The 17,522-nt window shown below is 29.3% G+C and overlaps 2 protein-coding genes across 2 annotated transcripts in view; one reads left to right on the top strand and one right to left on the bottom strand.

The window, feature by feature from the left end:
* The window catches only part of LOC112704057 (uncharacterized), a 39,673-nt gene extending 33,429 nt beyond the window's left edge, over window positions 1-6,244 (top strand). The window contains exons 12-13 of the mRNA XM_072198625.1: window positions 3,816-3,941; window positions 6,041-6,244. Coding sequence (XP_072054726.1) covers window positions 3,816-3,941; window positions 6,041-6,068 — 154 coding nt within the window. The 3' untranslated portion in view covers window positions 6,069-6,244. The remainder of the gene's footprint in view (window positions 1-3,815; window positions 3,942-6,040) is intronic.
* A 4,062-nt stretch (window positions 6,245-10,306) lies between these two features.
* On the bottom strand, window positions 10,307-13,075 carry LOC112702935 (uncharacterized). The gene is made up of 7 exons (XM_025754182.2): window positions 12,784-13,075; window positions 12,593-12,657; window positions 11,967-12,061; window positions 11,449-11,557; window positions 11,103-11,116; window positions 10,906-11,007; window positions 10,307-10,829 (listed from the first exon to the last, which is right to left on the bottom strand). Exons 1-7 carry the CDS (start codon window positions 12,927-12,929, stop codon window positions 10,695-10,697), a joined length of 666 nt encoding a protein of 221 aa, XP_025609967.1. The 5' UTR covers window positions 12,930-13,075; the 3' UTR covers window positions 10,307-10,694.
* Between the last annotated feature and the right edge of the window lie 4,447 nt (window positions 13,076-17,522).

The following is a 17,522-nucleotide window of genomic DNA, read 5'->3' as shown; positions in this document are numbered from 1 at the left end:
GTTCTTCATTCTTGATTCTGAATATCCATTTGTTCTTTAAAATGCTCATACCCTTAGGTAGCTTCACCAACTCATAGGTATCATTTTCAAGCAAGGACTTCATTTCTTCTTGCATAGCTTCAAGCCATTGAGCTTTGCTTTCATCTTCAACAGCCTCTCCGAAACATTCAGGTTCTCTCCCATCAATCAATGAAACAAACTCATGTGGAGATTACTTTGACAAAGGCTTCCTCTCTCTTGTAGACCTTCTAACTGCATTTGCAGAAATTTCTAAAGCTGGTTGTTCATCTTGATCATCATCACCAACTTCATCAAGTATCGTTTCAACTGTTCCATCTTCACCTGCACTTGTATCATGCTCATTATTTTGACCTTCAACTCTACCATCTTCCACCATAGGCATAAAGAAATTAATATCCAAGTCAAAAAAATCATCACTAGGTTGAACCATTGGCTTTTTCGCATTATCAACATCCTTCAATATTTGGTCCTCAATAAAGATAACATCTCTACTCCGAATCACCTTCTTGTTAACAGGATCATAAAACCTATAACCAAACTCATCCATGGCATAGCCAATAAAGATACACTACATACCTGGTCTTTACATCAAGCTTAGATCTCTCATTTTTGAGAATATGAACAAAAACTTTACATCCAAAGACTCTTAGATGATCATAAGAAACATCTTTACTTGACCATACTTTCTCTGGCACTTCAAATTGTAAGGGAAAACATGGTGTCCGGTTCAAGACATGAACGACAGTGCTCAAAACATCACCCCAAAAGGATTTTGCCAATCCAGACTATGACAATAAGCACCTAACTCTTTCAACCAATGTTCTGTTCATCCTTTCAGCCAAGCCATTCAACTGAAGAGTCTTCGAAGGAGTCTTTGGATGTCTTATACCATGTTCTTTATAATAAGCATCAAATAGACCTGAGTACTCACCACCATTGTCAGTACAAATGCATTTCAACTTCTTCCCAGTTTCTCTTTCAATAGAAGCTTGAAATTATTTGAACACATTAAAAACTTGATCTTTGGTCTTCAAAGTGTAAACTCATAATTTTCTAGAATGGTCATCAATAAAGGTTACAAAATAGATTGACCCTCCAAGTGTTCTTGTCTTCATCGGTCCATATACATCAGAATGCACCAAGTCAAGTATCTCCAGCTTTCTTGAAGGTGGATGCCTCTTGAAAGAAACCCTATTTTGTTTCCCAACAAAGCAAACTTACAACCAGATAAAAGATTCCTCTTGGATAACATATCCATGCCTTTTTCACTCATATGACATAAATAGTAGAGTGTTATATACCTCTAGCAACAACCATGGAACCCTTGGTGAGCTTCCAACTATCACGAGAAAATGAGCTATCCAAGTCTTCATCACACAACTTACCAACAGAAAGTAAGTTCAACCAAATATCTAGAACATGCTTCACACACTTCAAAGTCAACTTAGTACCATTGGATGTTTCTAAGCAAACCTATCCAACACCGGCACATTTTGCAACACCTTGATGAGCCATTTTCACATCACCAAAATCACCAAGAGTATAAGACGTAAGCAAACTTCTCCTAGATGTAACATCAATAGAAGCACCACTATCAATCACCCAACTAGTGATATTATCAACAAGGTTAACAGATTCAAACCACTCCTCAACAAGAAGAAAATCATCATGAGTTACATTGACCTTGTCTTCATTGCTACCATCATCTTCATTTTTGCTCTTGTCTTTACTTGCCTTGGCTTTTTCCTTCTTTAGCTGCCAACAAAATTTTTTTACATGTCCCTTTTGACCGTAATGATGACACTCAATATTTTTATACTTACTTCGAGACTTGCTTCTGCTTTGATCTCTAATTTTAGGATCTCGACTTTTATTTCTTCCCCTAGACTCAGAAACAAGAACATCCAAATGGGTAGTCGATGTACCTTATGACTTTCTTCTCATTTCTTCGTTCAAAAAAACTACTCTTGGCAAGATCCATAGAGATTACACCATCAGGAGCAGAATTGGACAATGACATTTTGAGAATTTTCCATGAGTCTAGTAAGGAGTCAAGAAGTAACAATCCTTGAACCTCTTCATCAAACTTGATACCCATGGAAGATAATTGATTCATTATTCCTTGGAAGTTATTCAAGTGATCTGTCATTGATGTCTTATCTGTATATTTCAAAGCCAACAACTGCTTGATAAAAAATATCTTGTTATTTCCAATTTTCTGAGCATACAACTGTTCAAGTTTAATTCAAAGGGTCCGAGCATGTGTATTTCCAATAATATGGTTCAACACATTATCGTCAACCCACTGCCTAATATATCCACAAGTTTGTCTATGCAACAAAGTCTAATCGTCATCAGATTTATCATTAGACTTCTCTGTACCAAAAACTGGTTGATGAAAATTCTTGACATAAAGAAAATCTTTTATCTTTGACTTCCACAAATGATCATTAGAACCATTAAGAGTGATCATCCTACTAGTATTAGTATTAGCTTCCATTGTTCACAGAATCACAAGCCTAGAAAAATAGCAACAAGCTCTGATGCCAGTATAAAAGAGCCCAATAGCAAAAATAACACAAATATCCAACACAAGAACAATATAGAAACACTCACAATATAATATGGCAGTAACTATGAACAAGCAAATATAGCAAGTAAAACAATAATAAAAAACACACCGAGATTTTAACGTGAAAAATCCCCTCAATGTGAGAGGTAAAAACCACGAGTCATCCATACCAATGAAATAACACCATTATAATCAAATAAAGTATAAGAGAGTCTCAAATAAAGCACAAATCGTGCATATAACTAGTCAAAACATCAAAGCACCAAAGCTTACAAATGAGAAACAAGAAGATGAAAAATACCCAATAAACAGAGCTGCTATTCGAAGCCTATTTCTCCCTCTACAAATTTTCAATCAACATCTTCACCGTTCAGAATGAAGAAAAAGATGAGAAGAATTTGGAATCCAAATTTCACGTCGATCCAACGGTGAAAAATGAGAAAATGCTATTCAAAGATTGCTGCTCTGTGTGAAACCGAAAAACCTATTTTCTCTCTTGAGAAGTTAGTTTTGTCCACTTCAGACTTCCAATCAACATCTTCACCGTCCAGAATGTAGAACAAGATAAGAAAAACACACCGTTCACATTTCAAGCCGATCCAACGGTGAACGAATGTGAAATTGCTATTTGAAATTTACTTTTTTTTTTTGCATAAAAACAAAAATTTCGTTTTCCTCTTCTATCTCACTTTTATAGCTTTCTCACTCTCAATAACCCCAAAATCTTATGGATAGAGACACAACTCACAAGGTTGCAAGAATACACTTCTAAAAAATTGGACTTGGGAAATAACTTTTTAAATTATTCTTGAAAATTAAATTTAAATAATATTCAAAACAATTCTTTACATATCTAAACATTCCATTATATTCTTGTGATTTTTGTTAGTTTATAGTAGGTAAAAAGAAAGTCCTTTAATATAAAATTGATCAATTTGGTTCTTTTGGGGATTTATATTTGACATAAAAAAATTGACACATAAGAATCACCTTGATATGTTAAATGTTCACGGTAACAGATAACTTCGGTGTATTATGTAAGTATTATAAAAATATTAAGCTGACAATAGTAATAACTTCCCTAAACAAAAATGCATGCTTAAAAGTATTTTTTTTAAAGGAAAAAGAAAAATGATTGAATGTTGATAATCACTATTTTAATTGTTTGTTTTATTTTCATTTGTATAACCAAGTCAATTCAACTCTACTATTTTAAATTTAGGGAAAGAACTCCAGAGTTCGTAGTTCAAGCATATTGTGTAGGGCCTCAAAATGTGAATCCTCAGGATACAAATACCCTTTGGCTCAAATTTGAGGAAGCTCTGAGCAGTTACCAAGACAGGAAAGGGTACGAATTTAGATGGATGGACAAAAAATAGAGTAATTCTATGAAATCAATTTTTACTTACTTTAAATTTTAGATTTTAAATTATAAAATTTTAATCTTGAATCTTAAATTTTCTAAATCTCAAAACTTGCAAAAAAATAAGAACTTTTAAAATAAAAAATAGACTAAAATTGACTAATAAAAATTGGTTTTTATATTTTTTTTAAAAAATATTGTCTAAAATCGCCTACTTTTACTTAACCAAAGGTAACTTATCAAATGACGTGGAAGTAGCGCGTTATTTGGATTATATTAAAAAGTAGGGCCTTTTTTTTCACTTTTTTATTTATTGTTATTCTTTTGCAAATTAAAAGGTGCGAAAATGTCGTGTTTTGTGCCTTAAGATTAGTTTAGTAAAATTGTAAAAAAAAATTACAAATCTTTTTGCTTATTATAAAATGTTAAATTTATCTGAATAAATAAAACCAAATAAAGATATGATAAGCTATTTCAATTGTGGCCAGGGACGGATTTAGAGGGCCCCGCCTCCCAAAATTTTTAAAAACTATATTTATATATGAAATATATATTTAAAAAAAAATAAAAAATATTATATAATTTAGTATTTTTATATGTATTATTTTTTATTATATGATAGATTTATGTCTTGATTGTTTAATTCACTAATATTTTTCACTTAACTAATTTAATATCATATTCTCAAGTCTTTGTAACTTTTAAATTAATTTTTATATAATAATCTCTATATTTATTTTAAAAAAATCAATTGTTTATTTTATATTAACATATTAAAATTTATATTATTATATTAATAATAACTTACGTAATTATATTTTGGTAATCACATTATATACTTTAGATATTCTTTTCTTATAAAAAATACTTATTTTTCTTCTAAATTTACGTTGTTGAAAGAAAAACTTTTATAAAAATATCTTATATCTTATATTCTATAAAGGTATTGTGTTTTTTAAATAATTAATAACACTACAAGAAAATAGAGTTATTTTGACACTTTATTTTTTAACACCGTAATTAAATGTCAAAATTAATATATATTTTTGACAAATATCACAAATGTCAAATTTTCTATATTTTCTTGACGAAAAATTTGACCGTAGAAAATTACTCCTCAATTTTGACACTCATTTGTTTTCAATTTACTCTACTATTTTTTTCTTCTTTGGACTCTGTTAATTTTGATATCACATTGCTCTCAGTTTAAGATTATATTACTCATTCTTTATCTTCAAAATCTCAATTTATTCTTTAGTTTCAAGATCACATCTCATTCTTTGTTAAAATTTTTTGTTGAGAATATTTTATAGTCAATAAGTGTCAAAATAAATAGTATTTTTGACAATTAATAAGTATCACAGAAAATATGTTCTCAAAATTTTCTAACAAATTATTTTTGGCAGCCAATATTTATCAAAATAAGATTTAAATTTTTTTCACAATCGCTTATACGTTAAAAATACTATTTTTGACAAAACTTTTATTAACATATTTTCATAGTTAAAATAGTGTCAAAATTTGTTTTTTTTTTGACAAATTTTAATTTTCTTTTACACATTATAACCCTAAAAAATAATCTATATTATTTTAGTGTAATTTATCATTTATTTTTAAATTTTTATAAAATTTTGAAAGAATTAATTTTAATTAATAAGATATGTGATTATTTTTAACTAAACACGCTATAAATTATTGGTACTTTAGAATTTTATAATATACTATTGATATTGTTATATTTTTTTTATGTAACTATCATATTAAAAATAAAATTGTGAAAAAAAATTATATATATATATATATATGATAAATTTTTTGAAAAACTAACTCTAATAATAACTATTTGTAATTATTTTTATGGAATGAAAAAAAAAAATATCTAAAATTCGGCCCCTCCATACTAAACTTTCTGCATCCGTCCCTGATTGTGGCAAATGTTGAGTCACCAAAAAAAAATTGTGGCAAATGTTTTGTTTTATATTTAGAATAGCTTTTCTTTTTTTTTCTTTTTTATGAAAAAGTTATCTTATTTTTGAAATTTGAACTTCGGATAATCTTATGATCATATGAGTTTTTCTTTGTAGGAATAATGATAGCTGCTCCATTATGTAAGGTGCATGTAATTGTTAGATCAATTATGCTTCCGGGAATACGTTTGAGATTTTTGTATTTTGTTTAAGATCTGTATAACTGGGATAGGGAAATTAATTTCTGGCATTCATTATTGGAAAAGAAACAAGCGATACAGAAAACGTTTTCCATTTTTATTTTAATATTTTTATTTTTAAGACTTTATGAAAAAAATTGAATACAGAAAATAAAAATAGAAATTAAATTTTTATCTTTTTCATTAAATCTTGAAAATAAAAATATTGAGAATGAAAATAATTTTTTTTTTTCCAAATCAAACAAGCCTTATTCTTTTAGAAAGTTCATGTACAGTTGCTTGCGTAATTTTGTTTATAATATCTATATATATAGACTTGTTTGCTATCGAAATATTCTTTTTAGAAAATTTAGATCATCTACTTTTCAAGTCAAGTTATTCAATTACGAAAGGTAAACATATTTTTTCTTCGTGTTTGTACAGTTAAATCGGTAAACAACTAAAAAATATCCATATATATGGAAACACGGAAATTTTCTTAAAATAAATAATTTAATTATTTTAATGACGAAATATGTAATTTATAACAGTTTTAATTCATTGATTAATGAGCAACTTGTAATTTAAAATTGCCCTTAAAACAGGTATACTAAACATACAAATTTTTTTGCTTTACAAGTCTTACAAGTTGGCACAAGTTTAATAAAACACACGCGCATTAGACTCCTACATTCAAGAGTAAATATATGCACGTTACACAACCATTTCCTATTTGCAAAGCGCGTTATTTACCATTATGAACGACTCTTCTTCTTCTTCCTTGATGAAAATCACAACTGTTGCGTTTCTCCTCTTCCTCCTCTTCTTCCTTCTTCTTCTCCTCCTTATTTGTGTTTTTCCTTCTTTTTCTTCACGTGTTTTATCTTTATCATCGTGTTTCTCCTCGTTCTTCTTTTGATTTTGCAACATTATGTATTTTTTTCTTCTTTGTTTGTTTTTTTCCTCCCAAAAAGAATTATGAGAATATGAAATAAGAAGATGAAGAAGAAGAAGCAGCAGAAGATGAAGAGGAAGAGGAAGAGTTCTGAATTATGCAGAACTCATCAGAATAAAAATACACTCAAATATCTTCGTTTTTACACCCAAATTTGCTGCAGATACAGAAATGAGTTATGTTACGTGTACACTAAAATCAGCCACCAAAGTCAACAAGAGCTGCAAAACACACCCAAAATACACCACAGAAGGCCTGCAAAATATACAAAAAATACATCATATTAAAACAAACATAAACTATAGAATACAAATACAACTATAAAACCATTATAAAAAAAAACAAAAACCAGATTCATGAATCATAACTAACCAGAAACTAAAACAATTCAACTAAAAGAATAAGACAATTCACCTTCCGTCAGATAAAAAGTTATAAACTGTAAATACACTCAAACTTTTATAAAAATACATCCAAATATTCATGATCTACATCCAAACGTCTGATATAAAATGGATAAGATTATATTAGTTCTAATAAGAACTAGTACGTTAGATTCAATTTAAACAAGGAAGAATTAACAGCAAATTTTACAGGCAAGGTTCACGCACTGGTTCATCTGACAATCTGAAGTTGAATTATCCATTATCTTCAAAAACGATTTCAGAACTTGATGTCAAAAAATAATAGAAATTGAGAATAACGAAGAAAGAGAACAGAGAGAGAAAAGAACATAAATGAAGAAGGAGAAAGAGAAGGCAAGAAATTCGAAAAAGAAAACGAAATCCTTTCAAAAATTAAAAATATGTTAGAGGCACGTGAAACATATGTGCATAACAAGCGCGTTTGAGCATAATATCAATTAGAAAACTTGTAAGACTTATATAACAAAATCATTTGTATGTAAAGATTAATCCATCGAATTATACAATGAATATCAAATTATATACTCGTCAGTAACTTTGATATCTCATATTTTTTAATTTTCTTAAGCATAATTATTCTTTTTGAATACTAATTTAAATGGGTTGCTTTCTAAAAAAATAATGTGTTAATTTTAAATAGATAATTTTAAATTACGTGATACATTTAATTGTCAATTAATCAGTAAGTTAAAAGTTAAAATCGTTCATCTTTTTTATTATTTGAAATAGTTTATTTTTCCTGTTATTTTAAAATATTTCATTTCTAAAAGTTTAGTCTAATTTAAATTATTAATATTTTTTATTATTTTTAAAAATTATATTTTTATATTTATAAATACACATATCTTAATACGATGTAAATTAATAAATATGCTACAAAATATATATTTTGGTAATTAAAATAATTAAATTATTTATTTTAAAAAAATTCCCGTTCTTTATTTCATTTATTATTATTATTATTATTATTATTATTATTATTATTATTATTATTATTATTATTATTATTATTATTATCTAATACTGTCTTTTTCTCTTTTTTTTCTGCATTACTTTATTTTTGTTATTTAACGTGTCTTCTACTCTTCTTCCTTTTCTTTTTACTTTATTTTCTTTTTTTAATTTATTTGTTTATTATTATTATAATTAAAAGCTAAGATTCTCTCCGAAAGGGTTTTTGAATTTATTTATTTATTTATTATTTTAATAATTTAAAGATTTATGTTAAAAATGGAGGAGATGAGAATCAAACTCAACTCTTCTCATAATATATAATACATTCAACCACTCCGCTACTTATAATTTGATGTCATATTAGAAAGAATATACTTAATTAATATTTATGTTTTCATACTACTTAACTAATATTTTTATAAATAATATAATATTATCATAATTATAAACATATATTACTATAATTTAATATATTTTATAAATCTTTAAATTAATCTATAATAGAAATTAGAAGAAGATTGGGCTACCAATTAAAATTACTTCTTTTTAATAATATTCTTAAGGTTAAATTCTAGGTTTAATCATTAGCATTGATTAAATTTGATTTTTATTGAAAAGATGACAATAATATAAAATAATATAAAATAAATATTTTTTTGAAAAATTATTAGAATATAACATAGTTCTTCTCGCCAATTGTATTGAGGAGATTTAGTTGTCAAAATAATATATATATATATATATATATATATATATATATATATATATATATATATATATATTTCTTATAAGAAGACCAATAAAATTAAATTCACAAATAATAATAGATAGAAAAAGTCTAAGGACCAGCAGATTTGTTAAAATCTGGCCAATACTTAGCCAGTAAAACAAAATAAGTGATTATCAACCATTAGATAAAATCCCATACCATTAAATACATTATTGATGGTTAATTGATGACTACAACTCACAAAAATAACGATTATCCTTTTCATCTCTCGGTCACTTTCGAGTTGCACTGTCCCGGGCAGGGAGGTTGCAACACTAACGAAAGTTTCAAACTCGTTAGAACCATCTAATCGATGCTTGTGCATATGGAATTATGCGTTTGGTATTTGTTTTGGTTTTTGACATATGTCTTAGGCTGTATACTTCTCTCTTCATTGTTACCTTTGTTAAGTAAAATTGAATCTTAGTAACTAAAGGTTTTTGTGTGCATCTTGCTGTTCTGCTTTGTTAAGACTTCAAACCTGCGGACTCATGAGACTTCCAAAAATATGTAGCAAGGTCACTGCCAATCATATTTGCTGACAATACTCGCACAATTACTAGCTTCACCTTGGTAAATACATTTGACATGCCCAACTCGTTGTGCTTCTATTGGAATGTAAATGGATACCATTATATCGAAAAAACGACAGTTATTATGAACCAAACATAGTAACAATCTCTTGGATCATTTCTAGGAATGCAATTCTAAATTTGCATGTTGATTGATTCAGAAGTTCTTGAAATTGTTGGTCAACCCTTCAAAACTTGTCCTGGAAGAGTTGCAGCTGCAATTCGTGCTCCAGAGGAAACTTTTGCCTGAACAATACAGATTGTGCAACGCCAGTGTCAACACAATGGTGGTACTGGCTGCAACATATGCACAGTCAAATAAGAATCTTGATATGAATTTAAGAAGCTACAATACTCTTTTTGCAGTCTATATTCCAATCTTCGCGATACTATCATTGCGCCTTGAGAAGCTTTTCTAAATTTTTATACAAAAATGGAGATTGTACTCGTTTAGCTGTTATTCTTCTACAAAAGCAGAAAATTACAAACAATTTGTCGTTTCTATATAGTTTAAAGTTGAAGGGGAGTCTTGAAACAACCGTTGAGTTGTCTTCGTGTGATCTCAAGGTCATGAATTCAAATCATGAAAACAGTCACTGATGTAATTATCAAGTTAGATTGCATATATTACAGCCTTTGGATGCAGCCCCTTCCCGGATCCTGCGTTGCCGCAGAATGTTTGTATACCGAACTGTCCTTTTACATAGTTTGAAGTTGGTTGAGGATTTTCTTGTAACAAAACATGTAATCACACTTACAATTTTTCCTAGAAGTCTCATCAAAATTCAGAAGATTCAGTCCATTGTTATGAGTAAAAACTAAAAACCAAATTGGCTCTCTAAATAACTGTTTCTTGAGCTAAATACCATTGAGTGGGATCAATCTTGATGCTCCTTTAAACTTCGACTTGGTTAAAGTTAACCAGTATCTTCTGAACTTTTGGGCTCAATTATAACATTAAAGCCAAATTCTTTTCCGGGTTTGAACGATTGTTTGAGTTCTTCTGCGGTTTGAATTGTGCTTATCTTCCTGTCCTTCACGTCCAAATTTTCCTGTATCAGTTCATCGAACATAGAAATAAGTTGCTATAACAGTAGCCACATTATAAAGTGGTAAAATATCACTTGCCTTTTCTACATAGTCAGCCATGGTAGAATTGAGTATTTCTTGTATTACAAACTTGATGACGCGTTCTTCCCCAAGCATCTGTAAAAGGAAGTCGTTGGGGATCTGCATGCATTTTCAAATCAAGTCATCCTCAATGAGTGAATATTTATATTATATAGACCAAAGGAAGATACAAATAGTTATTAGAAATCATGCACCTGTGATGATTTTCCTAGAGCAGTCCGCGCATCACATGCACAATGGAATATGATATGGTTAAAATTTCTGAACGCAAGTTATTGCTAAAATACTGAACATTCATGAACTCAAAAACAGAAAACATGCAAAATCACATCAGTATGAAGAAACAGGTATACAATTAAATATCCAGCAAACCTCAATCTATAAAAGCCAAATATATTTTCCTTTCCAACTCTGTTACAAACACATGAATCAAAAATTGAGCATGAAATTGAAAAATGTAATAACTAAGACATATCACGTATCCTCAATATAAGAAAGTGCACGGAGTCAATCTTAATCTATATACTGAATCTTCCTTACCTCCTTTTTGCATGCGGAATCCGGGAACAGGCGGAGCAGTTCGACCCAAATCTCGAAGGGTCTTACCAAATACCCTTTCTGTTTGATCACCAGTTAAGTCCACTCTTAGCTGCCATTTATGCCACATAAATGATAGTATCACAATACTAAGCCCAAACTCATGAGAGCACAAACAACAAAAATCATAAATTAACATTATTCAGTAACTTATCGAAGCATGCCGCAGTAAGAACAATATATCATGAAAAGGGAGTGATTTGAAGGGAAAGAAAAAGACTATTTATAGTGAATGCTTCCTTGCTTGGTGCAAATAACAATTAACATGTGCTGTTCATAACTTTAGCTTAATATTCAACATATGACCCTTTTTATATATATTAATTCACAGCCTCTTGACCAAAGATCATTTCAAAGGGGATGAGAACAAGCAAAAGCATCTATCACATATTCGCATAATTTTCCGAATGATACAGAACAACAATTCTAAGTTGGAATCAGATTTTGCATTGCGCTCCCACCTGTATCTTATTTTCATCTCCAGACTCTAGAACAATACTGGCTTTTTTTAAGGTATTTGAACTTTCAGTGGCATCTGTAATTGAAGCTTCTAAACCTAGAAAGTAAGAACACAGACAGAATATAATATCAGTTTGGCACCCATAATATAACTAATACACACTTCAAAGTGGGTAGGTTTAATTAGTATGTTCGTCCTCATAGTTTTTATCAAATTTTCAATTAGTTCTTATAATTTAAAAGTTTTAATTTGGTCCTTATATTAGATAAAAACTTTCAATTAAGTCTTTTCTAACTATTTTTGTTAAAAATATAAATCTTTTTGAAATATTTGATTTTGTGTTAGATGTAAGATGAATTGTGAAATATTCTAAAAGCAAAAGGTTTTAGGATTAGTGTGTACTTTTGAAAAATAACAACCATTTAGGATCTAATTATAAAGTCTTATCTAATAAGAATCTAATTACAAATTTTTAAACAGTAAGAACCTAATTAAAAAATTGGTAAAATCATAAGACTAATAGATTAATTAAACCAAATGGGTATGCAAGGCAAAGATATAGCTGACTCCATGACATAATTCAATTCCACAGTAACAAATGCAACAAGGGTGTAAAGAATGAATCACCTGAATTAAGAGCTGAAACTGTATTATTGTGACCTCTGAAAATTGATTCAGAGTGTATGCTGAAGCTGCAAAGGGGAAATGTGAAAGCAAAATAAATTAGTTTCTGCAACAACATAGAGATTTGTGAAAGCAAAATAAACTGGTTTTTGCAACAACATAGAGAATACAGATACAGTTGACATGGTAGTTACCTCCTTCTCTTCCTCCTCCTATTGGAGAATCTGAGACTGAATGAAAAGCTGCCTTCGGGTTTTGCATTTGGACAGCACCAAGTTCTTCCAACTCCAACTATAATGGAATTTGTGTAGTACTTAGATGATATCATCATCATGTTCATGTTGGTGACTTGGTGTTGAAACCCTCGTACCTGTTCCTATGACTGAGGGGAAATGGTTGAAGAACGATGATGTCAGATACCTTATCACTTTTATTATACATTGCGGTCTTGCTAACACAGGCAACACTCGGTGTTTTTTTTTTTCTTTTCTTCCCTTCTCTTTTCTTAAGTACGCTAAATTTTAAAATTTTTTTATTTATTTTTTAATATTTTAAACATATTTTAGAGACTAAATTTTTAAAATGATTCTTTGAATAGGACTTTTGTATTTTTTTTTAGGGATTCTAATTACATACAAATCCTTTAGTCCATTTCAGCGTAAGTAAGTGAACATATTATTGATGTACCACAACTACTGTCACATTGTCAATTATAATAGCAGGCTGACGTAGCTAGTAGTGTATAATTTTTTAATTTAGTCTTTATCCCTATTTATAAGTCCTAAAGCTGCTTCTTCCTTTCTTTCTACTCTTTTTCTTCGTCTTCTATATGCAATCGTTCTTAATAATGCGATAGTAGTATAAAGTATTGGCTTCCTCATATTGCTATTTTTGCACCTCCTCCTTGATTAGCAATTATGTTGTTGGATCATCAGAATCATCATCAAGCATCTGAATTAATAAGTTAGACTTTGACCAATCCAAATTATTGTACATGGTGGCAATAGATTACTGGTAAACATAAATAAATCTAATACTAAACCATTAATACAAGGTTGTTAGGTAGTGAAAATCCAACGTGTTTTAAAAGAGAGACCTTTAAAGTTGGATTAATTATAGTGTTCTCTTTACAGAGGTTCATCTATAATCTCTTATTTTTTCATTTATTCTGCATCACTATTCTTTCATTCTCTCAGTTATTAAAGATTTATTATCTTTCATTCTTTTAATTAATTTTCTTCTTCTGTGCCTGTTTCCTCATTCTCTCATTTATTTTTATTTTGATTCTTTACATCAACATTTATTTTTGTCACCTAACAAATACTAAAAAGATAAAATTTAAAATGTAAAATTTGAATCACAGCAAAAAAGGTATATTTTTCTCATCTTCTTTAATTACCCTCTCAATTCTCTGATTCTATTTTTTCTAATTTTTTTACCTTCATATTCTGACTTGAAAGTGGAGATTATAGGGTATATTTTTTAGCAATAAGGTGGTTCATATTAGTACCTAATGGCTTTAACCTTCAGAAAAGTCGTCACAGTAGAAGGATGCAATGTTGGTGATGAACAAAGTGGAGGATGCAATGTTTGTCGTGCATGCTAAAACTATAGGAGTTTCTGGACATTTTGTAACCGACTGACCCCAAGGTCTGTGAGATAAGTATTACTGTTGACAAATCTGCCATTCGTTTTGTTAGATTTGGGATTTGAAAAATTAATCATTTAGAATCTTTTTGTTTTGCAATTTGATTGACTTATTGATTCAATGTTTTTGTTTTTCTTTTTCTTTTTTTATAGATTTAGAAATTTTTGGTTGAGATATTTTGTTTGCTATATGAATTTTAATGGTTTAACAAAATTCTCTCATTTTCTTTCTGACTTTTAATTTTATCTCTTTCATGATTATTCTACTATTCCTTCTTTCAGTTGCTGAAATAGCATTTTTTTTCTAAATTTTGGAACATTATTTTTCCCTAATAAATATACTTTAGAGATGTGAATAAGAAGTTCAGGAATTAGTACAAAAAAAATTATTGGAGCAAATTTTTTTTAAAGATGGTGCAATTTGAAGATAGATTTTTCACATTACATGTTTGTGAACATGTAATTGGTAATTAGTTGTGCTTTTTTATTTTTTCCCCCTTTTTTGGTGCTTCTGTGTGCGCTTGACTATATCTATATTCATAAACTGGATAATTAGGGAATGTTGTGAATTTTGGAGATTTAGTGGATCGGTTGATAGAAAAATATTGTGTTGGATTATTATTTATAAGATATAACTCTGATTTTTCTGTATTTTATATGTTATAGTGATCTTAGGTAAAGAATTTAGGCTGCCATTGTGCATGCAGCTTTCTAAAAAAGTAACCATTTATGTTTCTAAAATGAAATAAGATTAAGAAGTTCTTAAAAGATTTGTTCATGTGATTGATAAATCTGATATGATAGAATCTTTGAGCAATTAAGTGGGTAAGAAGATTCTATATATCTGCCTTTTGTTTCTTATATGTTTTTGAAGAGTTGTGTGCTAATTCTGGTTTGTCTATACATTGTGTTTTGATTTTTTTTTCCATTTAAGGTATCTAATTTTGGCTTTATAGCATTTTGATTATCATATTATTTAATTAGCTTCAATGCTTATTACAGAAACATTTACACCATAATTTTTCATGATTCTGGATTAAAAAAAATGCATAAACTATCTCTCACATATCATTTCTTTACTTTCTCACTAATTGATTTATTTTATACTTTAAATGATAATTGTTAATTTCTCACAACTAATGATGGATCTATACACTCTTTTTTTATAATCATGCTCATTGACATGGAAATATAAAATATGCAGCAGATTTTGTAATCGACACTCCTCAAATTAAAATGGAAGTTACAAATGGTTATCCTTTATGGTAAAGTGGATGAAGCAGGGTTTGCTTCTTAAGTCTTCTGTGATATGATGAATGTCAATTTGTGTTATTATTGTGTATACTATATTTTCAGTAGCTATAAAACTTAAATTTTGATGTTGGAATGCATATATGGTGTTTGTTGATTTGATAAACTGAAAATGAATTTAGCACATGTATCTTTAGCACCTTAATCCAGGTTGTTTATCATCTTAGTTTCACCTTTTTCCATACCTCTCTTAGATTTTATGTTTGCTTTAGAATTTATAATTTATCTTCATGTTATTTTTGGTGTGTTTACTATTTAAATATATATTTTTTTTGGATAATTTAGTTGAACCATACATATCATTTTACATTTTGCCAAGAGACATTTTCTTTATAACAATCTATAGAAATCAAATTTATCCACTATCTGCTTATTTGGATTACAGGTTTGGTTTGGTAGCAAGCTTATTCTAATTTTTTTTTTGGAAGGTTTAGTTTGGTAGCACTTACCTTTTTCAGACTTGGATGCAGGAAAGTTGTAATTTTCAATCCTTTTGAACGATTTGCTATACAAGTGATACAAATGAAATCTCAAAAAAGAACTTTGAGAGGCTTCTCAACTTCAATCCATTAGGAATTAGTCTGTGTATACAGATTAAATTTGTTGTATCATCCATTTTTTGTTGTAAATCTAATGAGAGACTAATGTTATTTCTAAAGTTTATACAATATATAAGTAAATTGTTGTCATATTAAGTAATTGTTACACGAAAATTAATATTTTAGTTTGAATCTACTTATTAATAAAATGGAATACTATACTTTTGTGTTTATTTTTAATATAATCAGTGACATTTTGATCAATTTCATTTTATTTAAATCTACCTATGATTTATATAAGCTCTAATCATTATTTTTTAAACCAAACAAATTATTTCATGCATGTACTATGTATCTACCCAATAAATTCTACTCCTCCGTCTAAAGGTGGCAAACGGGCCTAAACCCGCCGGGCCGGTCCGCATAACCCGCCAAAAAAGGCGGGCTGGGCTGGAAAATTGGGACCGCCAAATAGTAAAAGCCCGCCTAACTCGCACCGTTTAAACCGCGGGTTTTGGCGGGCTTTGGCGGGACGGGGCGGGCTTTGGCGGGATGGGGCGGGCTTCCCCGCCGGGCTAAGGTTTTTATTAGTGAGGGGGTATTTTTGCAATTTTTTTGCCAATACCTAACTTCCCCCAACCTAACTTACAAGAGTATGAAGATAAAAATTGAGTGTTTTGAATTATGTTTATGTTATTTTGGAGACAATATTTATAATTATGTTTTGGATTATATTTATTTTGCTTTGGAGAGAATATTTATACTTATATTTTGAATGAAAATTTGGTTTATAATTATATTTATTAGATATTTATAATTACAAAGACTTTAATGTTTGTGAATATAAAAAATATAATTTTTTATGCCATTAGAAATTATAAATTTATTAATATGGTTGTGAAATTATATATATTACTTAGTAGTCAATAGTAAAAAAAAAAAAGAGGAGCTTTGGCGGGCTTAGCCCGCCAGCCCGCAGTTAGGCGGGGCGGGCTAGGATTCTAGGACCGCCTAACTAGGCGGGGTGGGGCGGGCCAGCCCGCCAAAGGGCGGGCTTCTGGCGAGGCGGGGCTGGGCGGGGGCGGGCTTCCCCGCTTGCCACCCCTACCTCCGTCCATATGTGTGTGCGCACTGTACGGCATATGTGTTATAGATAATTATATTCAAAGAATTATATTTAATTTCAATTTAATTTCCAAATGCTTTAGTTTTTGTATTATTTAATCTCTTTTTGATTGACAACATTGAATATTTAAATATTTTAATTTATTTTAAAAAATTAAAAGGTTTAATTCATCATTCTAATAATCTTTTTCGGTTTTCAGTAAATTTTTAAACGTTCTCTAATAATTCAATCTCATATTTAATTCTTCTCACATTGCAATTTTTTTTACCAGTTTTTTTTTTTATCAAATTGCAATAAATAAAACAAATTG

The sequence above is a fragment of the Arachis hypogaea genome, chromosome 7 (genome assembly GCF_003086295.3).
Source record: "Arachis hypogaea cultivar Tifrunner chromosome 7, arahy.Tifrunner.gnm2.J5K5, whole genome shotgun sequence".
NCBI classification, from domain to species: domain Eukaryota; kingdom Viridiplantae; phylum Streptophyta; class Magnoliopsida; order Fabales; family Fabaceae; genus Arachis; species Arachis hypogaea.
The sequence above is the reverse complement of the archived record's forward strand: the minus strand, read 5'-3'. Positions and strand labels throughout refer to the sequence as shown.